Consider the following 16,363-nt stretch of genomic DNA (forward strand, 5'->3'; position numbering starts at 1 on the left):
GCCGCGGAACAAGTCGCCCCCGAAACAGTGATTTGTTACTTCTTATGCTTCGGTGGCTTGGCGGCTTCCACCTGCCCTCCCTTGCGTGGCTGCCTGGGCCTGGAAGACGGGTGGGCCGGAACGTCCGTCTCTCTCCTGTCTGTCTCTGGGCGGGGGCTCCTGCCTTCTGCGAGTGGACATGTCCTCTGCTGTGTAGACTGCCTTCCCGCGGGACCGTCTCAGGCCAGCGCTCCAGGGAGGGGCAGACGGAGGCTGCCGCAGCTCCTGAGGTCCGGCCGGGAGAGGCACTGCTGCTGTCCATAGCTCATCGGTGGGAGCAAGGTGCGGGCTGGTGGGGTTTACTGTGGCTGGCAGGGTGTGGGCACCAAGAAGCACGATTACGTGGTGGCCACTGACTTCCTTGGGATTTGACGGGGTCTTCCTGGAGGCCACGTTGTCGGTAGAATGAGAATGGACAAAGTCAGAAACAGGGAAACCAGGCAGGAGGCTTGTGGGTAAGACAGGCACGGGCTGGCCATGGCGCAGGCCAGGAGTGGGGGGAGGACGTGTGGAGATGAGGTCGGATTCTGGTACGTTTTGGAAGTAGAATCAACAGGATTTCCTTGTGCCTTGGGAATCGGGGGGCGGGGGGAGGAGCAGGGTGACCCCGGCGGGCTGCACGCCATCAGAGGCCGACCCGAGACATCGAGGGAGGTGTAGAGCTTTGTTTCTGATGGGGTGGGATTAAGAATTCGAGTTTTGACGTGTAAAATTCGAGATGCCTCCTTGGACATTCGCTGCAGACAACCAGGCGTGAGTCTGAGCCTCAGGAGGGAGGTGTCGGTGATCAGGTACCACCGCGAGGCTGAGCGGGCGGCGAGGGGGGCGCGTGCACGGAGTGGGAGGCCACGCGGGACTCTGAGCGCGCCAGGCCGGGCCGTGGGTGCCCCCCGCTCCACCACCAGGTCCGGAGTGGGGCGGACAGCTCAGCCCGCCCCACCGCACCCATTCCTGTCTTCCTTCTCGGGGAGCTCGAAACACGAACGGCAACACGGGAAAGCACAGCGAGGAACGTAGCAGTGACCCACGTTCTTGTCCCCAGAATTGTCTCCGCTCAGCATCTGGGCCCCGTTCGTCGGCTAGGGGACCGTCACTCCCCGTGTTTCTGCAGACGCACGCATGCCAGTTCATGTTTCCCTCGGTATTTTGTTAAACCGGGGCACGTAGGAGGGTAATTTCAACACCAGACAGACTGAGAAGGAATTCGTGGCCTGTCCCCCCTCACTGGGCCTTCACCAGCTCCGGTGCATTCAGAACTGAGCGATCGTCACATCTAGCTTGGAACATTTTCACCACCCCAGAAAGGAAGGTTCGTGTCTGTTAATCTGTCCCTCCCCGTTTGCCAAGCCGCCCCTCCCCCAGCCCCGGGTACCCCAGTCCACTTTCTGTCCCCAGCGATCTGTTCATGCTGGATATTTCCTGGAAACTGACTCATCCGTTTAGTAAACTTACCTGAATTTTCCTGAGGAATTTTCCTGAAGCGAAGTAGAAGGGATTGTTCAAGTTCAAATGACTTTTAAGATTCTGGACTAACTGGTGCATCCCAGCATTGGGAGAGGACACCTGCCTTTGCGTCCGCCACCTGTCTTCCCTCCCGAGCTCCCGGTTTGTGTTCTGTGATCATTTTCGCTTTTGCTGGAGTACAACCCCCACACTCCAGGCATGACCCTCACCGTCGTTTGGGGGAATCCTGCGCTGAGTGGGCTCAACGTCCAGCAATGTCCGTTCCTGGTCTTTTCTCGAGTTTGACTCCTACCTGACGGTTTCGGGGTTGAGGTCGTCTGTACCGGAGAGACTGCTGCTTGGGTCTGTTTGTCTGTGAGGCCGTGTTCTCGTCGACTCTTCCTTGAGCAGCACCGACTGGCTCTAACTGACCCTTGGATCAGTTTCCTTCCCTGTCACTTTGCATTCTTTCTCGTGTTTTGGCTCAAATATTGCTGCGGAGGATAAAGTTAGCCTAAATTTTTAAAAAGATTTTATTCATTTGAGAGAGAGCATAAGCGTCAGTGGGGGAAGGGCAGGGGAGAGAATCTCAAGCAGACACCACTGAGCACGGAGCCCCCCGCGGGCTCTATCTCACGACCCACAAGACATGACCTGAGCCCAAACCAGGGGTCAGACTCAGCCGACGGAGCCACCCAGGTGCCCCTTGTTACCCTAATGTTTAAAAAAAAATTCTACATGTTGTTTCTTTTTCCCAGATGGATACCCGAAGATTTCATTATTTGTTCTTGAAATTCAGTGTCCCAGTCAGCGAATGAGTTATCTTGTGTTGTGTAGCAAATCACCCCGAACTCAGCCGTTTAAGACAATACACGTGCTGTCTCCAAGCCTCTGGGGTGAGGTGCTGGGCCAGACCCGGCGGGGCCCTCTGCTTCACGGTCTCCCCCAGGCCGAGGTGGGTGCTGGCCCAAGGTCCATGGTGTTATCTGAAGGCCCAACCGGGCAGGGACCCACGCCCAGGCTCACGGGGTGGTCGTTGGCAGCTCTCAAACCCTTGTGTGTCGTGGGCCTCGGGCCTCGGTTCCTGGCTGCTGGTGCTTGCCGTGTGGGCCTCTGTCTCCCGGCCATTCACGCCTTCAAATGCGTGGGCTGGGAAGGCGCCAGCCAGATTCATTGATAAGGGAGTCCCGGTCTCCTCTGCCCTTCTCATTCCTCTCTGTCCTCTGTGCCGAGCCTGGGCGTGGGCTCTGCTGTGATGCTGAGCTTGCTCTGACCCCTCGGAGTGGCTCTCCCAGGCTTCTCTGGGGTTCCGGTCAGGTTCTGGTCAGGTCCCAGGCTTCCCTGGGGTTCTGGTAAGGCATTGGGAATCCTCGTTTGATGCCTGGCCCCAGTGGCCCTCTGGGAGGTAGATCAAAGCTCTGGTGCGCACAGAGTCCTTCTACCTACCTTCCCATTGAGCTCCTCTGGCCTTGAACAGACTCCGTAATGGGGTCGTCACTCACCTTCTCCGCTTCTCCCTGCTTCTCCCCAGCAGCCCCCCACTGGTGTCGAGCTAGAAGTGGGAACAAAGGACCCCCACTCAGTCTACTCCCCCAGAGGTGGGGGCCTTTGGGGAGGCTGAGCGGAGAAGTTCTGCCCTCCAGAACTATCTGTCTCTCTCTTCCCTTGGCTACCAGTATGCCACGTTTGTGTCATTAGGTTTTGTTCTTGGGTGAAAAACAATTTGTTCCCAACTCACTCCTTCTCCCTTCTGGGGGGAAGGGAAGTCAGTGATACCGTCCAGCTCTCCGTCTGTGCCCGGGAGTTGCCCCAGACGATGGGTAAGGCCCCTTCCAGCCTGAACGAGATCCAAACTCAGAGTCTCTACCCACCTCCAGGTGCCTGCTCAGCGGTCACCATGGCCTCAGCCTCTGGTAGGGGATGCCACCCCCCTCAGCCCTGAGGACTCCAGAGCAAGGACCCAGGATGGGGTATCTATCCTGCTGGCTGCCCACGGGGCACAGGGAGGAGCTGGCAGGCTCGGTCACCATGTGTAGCCACCACAGCTGTGGTCAGGGGCGGCTGAGGAGCCTCTGGCCACTGGGGTGGCCTGGCAGCTGGGCTTTGCAGGTGCCCCAGCTCTGGGGGGCCGACCAACAACCCGGTCCAGGGGGGGCCTTTTGTTGTCTTGCATCTTGAGCTGGAGTAGACAGCCTTGCCAGGGTCTGCTTGGAGAGACCAAGAAGTACCACCTGCCCTTCCTCTGAGGGCCGTGCCTCACCCCCCACCAGGATCTAGCAGGTGTCTCTTCCTGGACGGGCAGCAATGCCCACCTAGAGGGCTGCAGTCTGCTGAGTCTTCCAGGAGGATGGCAGAACCCAGCCTGCTCATGGCCTCGCTCCCCGCCTGCCTGCCTCCCAGGCCGCCGGCCCCCCAGGAACTGAACAGGGCCCTCACGCCCTGAAGCCAGTCCCTGCAATTACCGGTTGGCAGGCCCAGGGGCAGAGTGTGCCAGCCGGCCCAGCAGCTTGCTGGTGGCCAGCGTGTACTGGGGCCTGTCCTGCCCAGCTTAGCCGCACAGGGCATGGAGCTGGTCCGAGGGAGGGGAAGCTCAGGTCTGAGCTCTGTCCCCGTCTTTGGAGCCCATGGCGGGGTGCTTGCTTGCCGTCCCCCTTCTTGGCAAGGCCTAGGGTCCATGCAGTTCAGAGCTCAGTTACGGCCGCTGCGGGACAACAGCCCCTCCCCGCCTCCGGGCTGAGCACCCCCCCCCACAGGCATTCTGCCTTCCCTCTGGCTCCCTCCCCACACCCACCTGTGTGTGCACGAGGACAGGTGTGCACATCTGCGAGGCCACCAGAACACACGTGGACCCGCTCACTCGCCCGCAGGCCGGCCCCGGCACAGAGGCCGCTGTCTGCCGGCACACGCCACACGCGGCAATGCTCTGAGTCATCACTGTTGGCTACGCAGTGCATGCTTGCGGTGTGAGTTGTGTGTCCCCGGTTATGCGTGTCCGCGTACATGTGCAAACTTGGTGTGCGCACGGTGAGGTCTTGCACACACGTGCATCTGTGCACACTCGTGTGGCTGCAGCGTGTGTGAGAGCATGTGCGTGAGTCACAGAGGCGCGTATGGGTGTGAGCGCGCGTGTCTCTGGTCGGGGTGACTAAGGCCGGGACATTCATCATCGCTGCTCTAACTGTAGGGGCCGTCTTGGGTCTGAACAGGGAAGCCGGGGGCTGGGGGGCTCCAGGCAGCGTTGCCAGGCCCTCTCTCCCGGCAACATGAGTCGGGTGCGGGGTGCTGCACAGGTGCTGAGGGGACAAGGGCAGGGTCAGATTTCCCTTTTGCCAGTCCCCTTGGGGGCCAGGGTCGGGAGGCATGGTGGGGCCTGGGAACCGGGGAGGAGGAGAGGGAGGCCTGGAGCAGGTCAGCCGCAGCAGGAGGGGGGCCGATCTGAGCGATGTTAGGGAGCAGAGTGGACAGCAAGCCTGGAGGACCCACACCCCACGTCCAGCTCCAGTGACCGCATGCAGCAGGCTTTCCCAGACGGGAGGCAGGCACGACAGGCTGCTGGGGGCAGCCTGTGCTGGGGTCTGTCCTGGCTGCTGGCGCAGCCGCACAGGGTGAGTGCTGGTGTATGGCAGCCGGGAGGAGAGACAGAGCTCAGGACCGGCTGCTGAGAGTCGCCCGGGGCCCTCTGGGCATAGGAGGGCATCCAGGAGGTCCTGGGGCTGGACAGCTGGCCAGACTGGGGCCCTTTGGCTGGGGTGTTTACTTGAGTCTGAGTCGACCACGGGAGCCCCTGAGCTCCAAGACCCCATTTGCATGCAGCGCACGGGGGACACAGGGGCACAAGCCGAGGGAAGCCCACTGCCCTCCGGGTCGGGGAAAGCAAGGCCCAGAGAGCGGTGACCTCCCAGGTTCCCTGGGCAAGGCAGGTGGGGCTGTGGCCGCCCCTTTGTGGGCGAGCCCTCCTGGCGCCTGGGGAGCCTGTGTAATTATGAGGCCAGGAGGCAGCCGCTCCCCACTCCCCACCTGGCCTTTGCCCTGCCAAGCCGCACTGGGCGGTTGGGTGGCCGGGCGGTTTCCAGGTGTGTCTCAGGAAACCTGGCACCCCTGGTGGCTTGCGGCCGCAGCCTCCCTCCGAAAGCTCTATTCTGGGGTTGGGCTCCACCCTGCTCCAGCTGGAGGAAGGAGAAGGCATATTTCAGTCCTGTGGGCGTGGGGGAGCCGGGGAGAGACACGGGCACCCTGCCCAGGGTGCGGGGTGTGAGGACAGGACGCATGGCCATCCAGGTGGCTCAACGAGGGCCAGGAGAGCGGGCTGGCTTTCATGTGGCCGCAGGAGGCCTGGGTGGAACCCCCTCAGGCTGAGATGTGGGTCTGAGACCTGCCCCAGTGACTTCCCGATCCCCAGCCTATGGGTTCCCAGCTCCGGGCTTCAGAGGTCCTCGGTCTGGGTGGAGACGGGGGCTGGTTGCACGGAGGGAGCTCGCTCTGCTGCCCCCAGCATGGCGGTCTCCCAGCATGCGGGTCCGTATTCCAGCTGCTTGCCTCCTGGGGAATCCTGCCCCTTCTTCTGGGCTCTGCTCCATGCCACCTCCCCGCAAGGCCGCCCCGCCTTGGGCTTCCCTCTGACTCCTCTTTGCCAGTTTCCCCTTGCAGAAGGCCAGAGTCCGGAGTGAGGTTCTCCAGAAATGGGCTTGGTGTGCAGGCCCGGGAGCTGGGTGTAATGACCCTCGTCTATGGAGGTGGCCGAGAGGGTGGATGGTGGATGTGCCTGGGGTGTGGAAGGCAGCCTCCTGCACTTCCTCTGCCCTGGGTGTTCGCTGGCCTCCGGGAACCAGAGCGCAGTTTGCCCCGGGCACAGCCCCGTGACTCCAGGAATGACTAATTCCGTTCCAGCAATAAGCTCTTGGAAGCTCTGAGAAATGACTTTACCCCCCTTGTTGCTGCTTCATTAAGCTCTTCCTGAGTGAGTGGAATGAGGGCTGTCCTAATCCCCTGGCATGGGGCAGGGGGCTCAGGGGGCTGGGCAAGACAGGCCACAGTGGCCACCCCCTGCCCCGGTCACCAGCAGACCCTGGGGTGGGGCAGGTGGCAGGGCGGGTGTGTGGTGGTGTAGGATGGGGCCTAGAAGTCCTGGCCCCTCCTGCTGGGCTCCAAGTGGGACCTCAAGGCCTGGGCCTGGGGGCCATTCATCAAGGCTCAGGGCCCGGCCCTGTCCTCTGGGTCCTGGCTGGCAGCCTGCCCAGATGGGAGGGTCGACCCACCCTGGAGGCCGCTGGTACTGCAGACCGGGTTCGGCCTCTCTTCCCCCACCAATCTCGCTGGCCCCTGTCTCTCTGCAGGTGGGAAGAGCCAATGCAGGGGGTGGTTGGTGACTGGGGTCCTTGTCTGCAGGTGTTCCTGGTCCTCGGGGAGCTGCTTCTGTCCTGCAACTGGGCGGTAGTTGCTGACATCCTGCTGGTACGTGTGGGGGCTGGTCCCAGGGCCTCTTGAGGGGAGGGGGCTGGAGTCTGGTTCAGGTCTGGGGTCAGCCGGGTGGCCTTCAGAAGAGCTCTCCGTACTCGGGAATGTGCCGGCCAATATCTAACCTGGGGCTGCCCATTTTAGGCACAGACACCTTAGCTACCCCCTGCACTGGCATCTTGGGAATCAGCTTCCTCCACCCCCACAATGCCGCCCGCTTTCCACACGGCAGCCCTGCAGATATGCGAGGACGGCACCCGTGTCCCCCCTCCCCACCCGGTGTCTGTGTTTGCAGGAATGATTAACCTCCAGGACCTTTGCAGGGCTGTGCCTGTGCTGGGGGCAGGGGAGGGGAGGCGCGGGGGTGTGGGGGTCAGGGCCAGCCAGCCGTGGCCTGACCCGGCTGGCTCTGCTGGGGAGCTGTCTGGAGCTGCCCAGGGGGCTGTGCTCCCTGTGGTCCTCCCCAGGCTTGGAGGCAGCCAGTCTCTCCACCCCAGGAAAGCTTTCTGCCCCCCTTCCAGAAGCCCCTCCGCGAAAGGTCGCCTTTAGACCCCGAGGGGGTCTGAGCTGACTGATTCTTGCAGTCCTTAGAGCTCAGAGAAAGTGGGGGAGCTCCAGGAGGGAGTGCTCTTGGGCCGAAGGCAGGTGGGGGACAGGCTGTGGGGGGTGGGCCGTGTGCCGCAGAGGGGCAGGTGTGGAAGGTGACAGAGGCCTAGAGTGCAAGCAGCTGGGCATGGAGTGAGGTTTGGGGGGTAGCTGGAGCCCAGAGGATCGGAGGAAGCTGGTTTCCAGCACTCAGGCAGGGGGCCCCTCAGGGGCAGGGAGGGTGGGACCGCTAGAGGGGTCTAGCCGGGGTGTGATCCGGTCTAGAAGCCTGCACAGGAGGGCAGGAGGCCCCGCGGTTCAACAGCTGGCTGACTGCCCTGCCTGTCCCGAGGGTGGCCCGGCATCAGCCCATGACAGCAGCCTGCTCTCTGGCCCTCTGGTGCACAAGGAGAACCCAGGCTCTCCCTGGGGCAGAGATCTCAGGGGCTGGCTGGGCCAAGGGCTGTGGCACCTCAGTGAGCGTAGAAACCGGGTGTGGGGATCTCGTTACAAATTCTGCTTCCTCAGGACACAAACGTCCCACGTGCTACTGATGGGGCACTCCTCAGAGCACCCAGGGGAACACCGCTCTGACACAGCTGGCTCCCAGTCCACGGACCCCCTGCAGGCTCCGTCCTTGATCCCATACCCCTCTGACAGGAGGCTCACCCCCTGAGCCCCAAGAAGCCCCTGCCTCCTGAAGGCTCATGAGGGAAAGGGTCTGGCTCCCTCACTTACCTCCAGCAGCCCCTCTCTGAAGGGTCCTGCTCCCCAGGAGGCGGGGGTCGTGTACCTCCAGGCTAAGCTCCCTGTGCCCCTGACTGATGGCGTCTCCAGCTCTCTCGCAAGGCCCACGAGGGGGGCCTGGAGCTAGGCTCCCCAAGGCCAGCAGCAGGGAGTAGAGCAGAAGTAGAACTCACCATCTCTCCCAGGTCAGGTCGGTCCTCTGGGGTCCTCCTCTGCCAGTTTCCCCGGCCCCCGAGGGCATCACCGTCCTGTTCTTCCTGCATCCCTGTTCTGCCCACCTTCCCATCCTACCCCCCCCACCCCCAGCGCAGCTGGCTGTGAGGGCTGAGTGGGGAACACAGGAGGCAGGCTGCCAGGGAGTGCGTACCTGGTGGTTGCCGCTCTGATGTCCTGTGGGCCCTTGGCCGGTGTGGGTTATGCCCCAGGCTACAAAGACAACAGCTCTTCTGAGAAAGGAGAGTCAGAAACAGAGGTGCTTTGTCTCAGAATAGAGTGGGCCTGCAGTTTTAGGAACCCAAAGCTTGTCCTTCTAAAATTGCCAGCTTTGCCTGCTCCCCCCACCCCACCAACGTCATTTGGTGGCAACAGGACAGAACAGGTTGGGGATCCACCACTCCTGCCCCCAATAGCAAGGGACTGGTCTGGGCCCAGCACTTTCTGGGGGCGTGGAAGGAACCTGACCAAGGGTCCAAACCGCTGGCTTGGACTTCCCCAAGGCCCACCCTCCAGGACCAGTGGTGCGTAATCCCCTAAGTATGGGCAAGAAGGAGTCACAAGGGGCTGGTGCAAAGCTGAGCTCAGCTCCTTCTCCGGCCTAACGGCAGGTCCCGGTGCGGTGGGGGTGGGCAGGTCCAGCTTCTCTGGCCGCCTGGACAGAGAGGCTCAGTGTCTGGCCTGGGCCACCCACCCCCCGGCATCGCCCATCCCCCTCCCTCTGCCTCAGCCGCGTGCAGAGCTGAGCTTGTCCTTCTCTCTATCTTCCAAGCATCCCACAGTGCACAGGACAGGCTCCTCCTTGCTTGTAACAGCGAAGCGGTCGACGACCAGATCCTGGAGGAGCCGGCCGGGCTATTTCCTGGCAGGGTGACCCTAGAGAGGTGACCCACCCTCCCCGGGGAGAGTTCCCTCATCTGTGACATGGGGATTGTCATCTTACCTCCCTCTTGGCGTGGCTGAGTGGATGTAGATGTGCAGGAGATCTATAAGGCGCAGACAGGAGACATTTCATACATGTTGCATGTATTCCATCTTCTTGCCTGGGCTCAGGTTATGGACACCTAGGTCTTGGGGAAGGGGCTCTGGGGGGAGTACCTCCCGTGGGGATTGTGTGGCCGCTGCTTGAACCCCTCCCCTGGCTTCCGGCTGGGTTCTACTGGCCTTGTCTGCTTGGCTGACTTTCAGCAGATCCCCTCAGAGCCTGGCGCCCTGCTGTGCTCCAGGGAGCATGAGAGAACGTGGACGGGGGCCTTGCTGCCCAGACAGTGTGGGGGTAGGGGGAGGACAGGGTGGGGGGTGCGCATTCAGTTGGGGTACACACAGGGGCTGTAGGGCAGGCCCCTGAAATCTGGGAAAGTCCATCCTGAAGGACAAGTAGGGATGATCCGGCTGGGCCAGAACGGGGAAGGCTGGCCAGGCAGAAGGGTCTGGAAGTGTTCTGGGGTCGGGGCATTATTTCAGTCTGCTGTCCACAGGAAGAATGGTAACGAACCTGTCCCCCTAGTAGGTCCTCTGATTACCCCTGTTTGGGGATGCAGACCCTGAGGTCACACAGCTCCTGAGTGGGGGGCCTGGGATTGGAGCTCAGACATTCTGTTCCAGAATTCGTACCCTCTTCCAGGCGTCGCGTGGGGGTCTCTTCAACAGGGCCATCTTTGGTCTCTGCCCAGTGTGGCTTGAACCTCCCTAGAGAAGGGCCCAGCCCTCTGGGCCCCGCCCGGGCACCCACGCGCGCCCATGCGGGCCTGCACTCCTGCCTCCTCGCCCTGAGCTGGGTTGCCCCGTCCCTTGGGTCCCAGCCCGGCCTGGTCCCTGCCATCCTCGCAGCAAGCCCTGGAGGAGTGGGGCCTCATCCCGGGCCGTGGCATCTCCAGCCCTCAGAGGGGCCTGATGTCCCGGTAGTGGGGCGTCGCTGACTCCCTGTGGTCCCACTGACTTGGCCAGCCTGCCGCAGCTCCCTGGCAGTCCAGGCGGGAGCAGGAGGCGGGACGGAGGGGCACCCATGCTCTGCCCTCCTCTGGAGCTCCCCTGACACCCCTGTGTTTTGCAGTCTGTGGTGGTGCCCCGGTGCCGGGGGACAGCTGAGGCGCTTCAGATCACGGTGGGCCATGTCCTGGGAGACGCCGGCAGCCCTTACCTCACTGGACTTGTAAGGGGGGGTTCCCAGAGGGGGCGGGGGCAGCCGCTGCAGGCCGGCGGGCAGACGGGCAGACGGGCAGACGCAGCCTATCTCTGCAGATCTCCGGCACCCTGAGGGCCGCGCGGCCCGACTCCTACCTACAGTCCTTCCTCAGCCTCCAGCACAGCTTCCTGGGCTGCGCCTTCATCGTAGCCCTTGGGGGCGGCTGCTTCCTGCTGACTGCGCTGCGGCTGGAAATGGACCAGGCCCGGGCTCGGCAGCCTGGCACAGGTACCCCCAGCCCTCACTCCCCCTGCCAGGCTTGGGGCTGTGCCTCACGGGAGCAAGCGGCACAGGCCGCCCCGAGCAATCTTACTTGTTAATTTGTCCATTTGTTCAAAAGTGGCCATTAACCCCCTCGTCCCCCCAGCTATGTGCCAGATGCGGGGGGTGAACACCCAGGGTGCTCTAGGGCAGAAAGGCGAGAAACAGACAGGAAGAGCAGAAGACAGGGTACGTTCAGGGTGATCAGTGCTACGTACAGAGAGGCGTAAAGTAGACCAGGGTGGGAGGGGGAACATGTGGGCGCGGCTTTCAGCTCTTGAAAGATTGTCCTAAAGGTCCTCGATGCACAGGTGACCTGGGAGCAGAGGCTTGGAGGAGGTGAGGCAGGGAGCCATGCAGCTCTCTGCGGGGAAGGAGCTCCTGGCAGACAAACAGCCAGTGCAAAGGCCCTGAGGTGAGCCTGTGGCTGACGTGTCTAAGGCCTGGCAGGGACTCCAGTGTGGCTGGAGTGGGAGCAAGGGGGACAGTGGTAGGGATGAGGCCAGAGCAGGCAGCTGGGGGCCTTGTAGGGACCATGGCCTTTACTTTGAGAGGGAGCCTCTGTGTCGTTTCCTGTAGACAGGCCCCGAGGTGTTTTATTTATAGTGCAAAAGCACAACTGTGGTTGCTGTGTGCAGAACAGACTGGAGAGGTCAGCGTGGAAACGGGGGCGCAGGACACTCTGTCATCAGGGGAAGCAGTGGGGCTGGGACCTTGGGGGTGGCCTTGAAGGTGAGGAGAAGGAGTCGCATCCGGAGCACGTTCTGAAAGCAGAAGTGAGGGGTTTCCTGGCCTGGTCCCAAGGCACCTTCTGCCTCCCCTTCCCTCCCACAGGGACCCCCGACAGCAAGGACTCCGAGAGCCAAGCCCTGCTTTCCAGCACAGGTTCCGTCGCCGAGAACCTCTGAGGCCCCCACGCCCTGGCGAGGAGGTCCCACTCCCCCTGCTGCACCCCTCCCTCCGGCCCCGCAGCCTCAGTGCCCCAGTGCCCATCTGGCCCAGGTTCCAGGACCCCGGCTGAGCCACACCTGCTGCAGCTTCACACCCGGCCAGGGAGCTGGCCGAGCCTGTGGGCTGTGGATTGAGCTGTCCGCGCCCTCTGCGGGAGGCCTGCGCCGCTCCAGCCTGGGGCCCTGTGTCTGGTTCCCTGGGCCCTGATTCAAGCGTGGCCGGCACAAAGCCCACGGATTTCTGAACAACCGGGTTATTCAGAGCCTCCAGGTGTCTCTGCTGGGAGTGGGGGCAGGAGAGGAAGAGGAGGGCTGCTCCCCAGCCAGGACCACTCCCTCTGCGGGTCAGGAGGGCACAGGACACCCCTTTGCCTGGGTCACCCTCTGAACAGAAAGGGGGGTCTCGGAGGGGGGCTTCCACTCTGGTGCTGCTGTGACTTCAAGACCCCAGGAGAGGCACGTTGGACCCCACAGGGACTCAGCTGCCCTGGGACCAGGTGGGGGTGGGGAGGCTGCTCCATCCCTGAGGCACAGCGTGTGGGCCCGGCCAGCTCTGCGGGACTCGCTTGCTGCTGGGTTCAGAGCAGCTGGGCGCAGCAGGAGCCCAGCAGCTTCCAGGCCGGCAGCGCCGGGGCTGCATGTTCTTCCTGCCCCAGGAGCTGGAGCGTCTCTCCACCTCCCCTGGGGCCTGGCCAGCAGAGGCCTGCCTCCCAGCACCAGACTCACGCACCCCTCCTGACCCTTGCTTGCTCCGTGCCCGCCTCCCTGCTTGCCTCCCTGCCCCTACTGCTGGAGGGCGAGCTCTGGGTGCTGGATGCTCTGGCTCAGCCCCACGTCCTCAGCCCTAACCCTCAGGAGTGTCTACCCCGAGGCTGAGCAGCTCCTCACCCGCAGTTTCACCCTTGGAGCTCACAAAATGGGCTGCTCCTGAACTTGTGAGGAACAGCCTACACCTAGTCACACTGTACGCAGGGGTTCCCACATCTCCAAGCAGTTTTCTCCTACCCCAACTCGTTTCTAACCCTGTATTCCCAGAGATAGGGTCAGAGTCCGCCCAGGAAGGGCTCAGTCCTACAAAGCTGCTTCCCCAGCCCCGCCCACTGGACGGGCCAAGCATGGGTGTTCGTTGTCAGCTGTACCCCTGAGTGGCCAGGGGCAAAAACCCAAGGTCCCCGAGCCCCCCCTAGGTTCTGTTAATCGGCTAGAGCGGCTCACGGAGCCCAGGAAACCCGTTTCCTCGCCAGATCACCGGTTTATACTAAAAGGCGCCACTCAGGAGCAGCCGGCGGAAGAGAGGGCCAGGACGCGCTGCGGGGCAGGGGCAGAGCCGCGCGCCTCCTCCAGGAGCCCATCCACCCGCATCCCCACGTGCCCACCTTGTCGCTGTTGGCTTTCGTGGACGCTTCATTACTCAGACACCATTGATTAACCATTGGCTTTTGGTGATTGATTCAACCTCCAGCCCATCCGCCGTCTGTCACCAGAGGTCAGGGGATGGGACCGGGAGTTCTCCCGGCCACCAGCCCCCCCTTACGGGGGGCCCAAATGCCCCCTCATTAACAAACAAAAGGCACCTTTAGGTCTCTCAGCATTGAGGAAATTCCAAGGGTTTTAGGAGCTCTGTGTGGAAACAGATGAAGACCAAACGTGTGAGCCCCCTGTCAGACTTTGTTTCTGCTAAGGAGACGCCCAGTCTGGGGGGCGGGCAGGATGCCAAGGACCCACTGGGCAGCACCGGCTGTGACCTGGGACGCTTCCTGTGCCTCACACTCCCAGCTGTGCGTTAAGAGGGGTGTTGAGTGTGGCTTTTCCAGCCCCCATTGTGTGATTCTTACAGGCCGGGCAGAGGCCCGCGGAAGCCCTGCTCTGAGGCCTGACCCTTCCACCCTACACCCCTGGAAAGGAGCCTTGAGAGGCTCCCAAGAGTCAGAATGGTCACCCTACCTCCCCCACCCCAGCGTCCAGCAGCTGGGGAGGATGATCGGAAACAGGTGGTGGGCGGAGACGCTGATCCGACCCTGCCCCTGGACCTCACAGCCCGACACAGGCAGGGAAATGCCAGGCCAGGTGAGGCACACCACCCCTGTGGGCAGAGGAAGGGGTTCTGTCCCCCAAGAGCCTCTGCACAGGTTTGGGGGAGAGCTTGTCAACAGCAGAAGGTGTGGGGGAAGGGCACTCCCCCAGGAGAGGGTGGGCCCAGCAGAGGTGCGGGACAGGGAAGGCAGAAGGCTTCTGTGGTCCTGTGGAGCTGTGTGTGCTTTTGGGGCAGGAGAGACTGGCTGGGAGCTGGGACTCGAGTCCTGAACCCGGGGTTTCTCTGACTCAGTGCGTCCTGGGGTTTGGGTCACTGGGCTGGGCAGCGTGGGCCTGGCTGGGACTGAGCTGGACAGAATGCCCAGCTTGGAGTTTAGGGTGTTCTCATCTCAAGTTTGGGGGCAGGGCGGGGGCCTGGGCCGGCGGCCTCTGGGAGGTGAGAGACCCGGCCTGCTCTGCTGGCTGTCCTGGCCAGCTGCTCATGCTCCCACACTCCTGTCTCACCCGGCGGCCACTCAGGCCTTGCCGCCCCGGGGCCACAGGTGCCCAGCCACTTAGCCGAGCAGAGGAGTGGTCAACCCATCACACCTGTCTGGCCTAAAGGACAATTCTGAGTAATCCCGGAGGCCTGGAGACTCTTGATAGCCTCATTTGTGGGGCGTGTACGGTCAGCAGGACCAGGCCCTCAGGCTTGACCAACTCCCTCCACGGGCTCGTGCCAGACAACACGTGCTTTCCAGCTCCCAGGTGTCATCGCAGCATGCAGGTGTGTGCGTGTGCTCTTCTCTGTGTCTGCGGGCCAGCAGGGGAGGCTCGATGGTAGGTCCGCTCTTCTTCCACACGGCCCTCAGGCCTGGAGGGTGGGGCACGGTCCTTGAGATGGTCACACCAACCCTCGAGATGGTGTCCCTGCGACACCAAACACGGGTATGTCTGTCCCATCCCCTGGAGTGCCTGACTTTCCTCCCTATCTGAGTGGGAATGTGGACGGTTGGGTTGAATGTGGCCTCTCGACAAGAGCTGGCGGGAGGGGAGGTGCGGGGGGGTGGCCACTGGCACCAAGCTTTCCCCATAACACAGGAAAGTGTGCCCCCTCTATGTGACTCTGTCCAGTGGGGCTGGGGGGCTGGGTGCAGAAGGAGCTGAGTGGCCATGCTGGGCAAGGGAGGGATTTGCTGGAAGCATATTTGGGGTTCAGAGAATTAAGGGACACAGTCCAGATTCAGGAGGCTAGGTTCAGTGTATGTCCTCCCTTAAAGGCTCTGGAAAAGTCCAGCCCCTCGGTCAGGAAACCTGGTGTGGTCCAGGCATCATGCACAAATGTGGAAGGCCTTTAGCCACCCCTGAGTTCAGGGGAGCCCTCTTACAGGGACCCTCCCCAAAATGCCAGATAATCTTCCCTGTTTTCTTGCCACCCCACTCAGGATTTAAAGCCTGGGGTAAGAGAGTCCAGTGGGACCCTTGGGCATTCCTTGATTTTTAGCTCTGTTAAGCCCAGGAAACCAGGGTGCTGCCGGGAAGGGGGAAGAGACTTTGAATATCAAAACAAAACAGCAGCGAAAGGAAACAAACACAAGCAGAGATGGTGTCCATCATAACCATCTTGGGCAGGCCACGGGCCCCCTCTCAGATGCAGCCTCTTGGCGGGACCGGGACCAGGAAGAAGCTGGGCTCAGGGTCCTTCAAGGGATCCTTTGTTTCTGATAGTCGGAGTCCCCGATCAGAGGAGACTGAAGCTTCGATCATTTAGAAAGCATTAAAAATGTTCAAATGACAGAACAGGGACTTCTGTGTTCGTGGGGACTCAGCCATCTGTTCTGGGCAGGAGAGAGAGGCAGGGACAGAGCATTCTGAGCAGAACTCGCGAGGCAGGCCCAGGCTGGGGGATGGAGCAGCCTGGATGAGTCCCCTGCATGGCAACGGCAGTAGCCAAGAGGGGCTGCCATCTCCCCAGGGCTGGGTGCTGACTTGGGGGAAAGGTAATCAGAGGGTGGAGGCAAATGGCACATGGATGGTGATGGAGGGTGGAGTCAGTCAGGGAGAAAATGCCTCTTCTAGAGGGGCCATGAGAGGAATCTGGGTGGTATCTGAGTCACTCAGAGCAACAGGGACCTGATGCAGATCAACACACCCTTCCTGCGCACCTGCTAAATGTCATTTACTCATTCAATCAACAAACATGCTCCGTGCACCTCCTCTGCACTGGGCTGTGGGGAGGAATCTGATGGGCTACAGGGCCCTGAGGCTAATGGTTGGGGGGGTGAGGTGTGCTGGGCGGGGAGTAGACTTTTGTACAAACATAATCAACACAACGAGTTTGGTGGGAAGGAAGCATACACAGGTTACTCAAGTAGCCCAGAGGAGGACATTTTCCAGGTGGGTCAAGGAGGGCTTCCTGGAGGAAGTCCTGATCTGTGCTGGGTTTTTGACGGAAAGGGAGAGGAGTGAGCTG

At 61.9% G+C, this 16,363-nt stretch overlaps 1 protein-coding gene across 6 annotated transcripts in view; it reads left to right on the forward strand.

The window, feature by feature from the left end:
* SPNS3 (sphingolipid transporter 3 (putative)) overlaps positions 1-13,306 on the forward strand; it is a 33,325-nt gene extending 20,019 nt beyond the window's left edge. For 5 of the 6 annotated variants that reach the window (XM_044248830.1, XM_044248831.1, XM_044248832.1 and 2 more), the window contains exons 9-12: positions 6,868-6,933; positions 10,535-10,633; positions 10,723-10,894; positions 11,762-13,306. In XM_044248830.1, the coding sequence (XP_044104765.1) occupies positions 6,868-6,933; positions 10,535-10,633; positions 10,723-10,894; positions 11,762-11,835 (411 nt within the window). In that variant the 3' untranslated portion in view covers positions 11,836-13,306. Of the gene's footprint in view, positions 1-1,081; positions 1,512-6,867; positions 6,934-10,534; positions 10,634-10,722; positions 10,895-11,761 lie in introns of those variants that run through there. The other variant, XM_044248835.1, reaches the window with a different exon arrangement.
* The last annotated feature ends 3,057 nt before the right edge of the window (positions 13,307-16,363 follow it).

This window comes from Neovison vison, chromosome 5 (genome assembly GCF_020171115.1).
Source record: "Neovison vison isolate M4711 chromosome 5, ASM_NN_V1, whole genome shotgun sequence".
NCBI classification, from domain to species: domain Eukaryota; kingdom Metazoa; phylum Chordata; class Mammalia; order Carnivora; family Mustelidae; genus Neogale; species Neogale vison.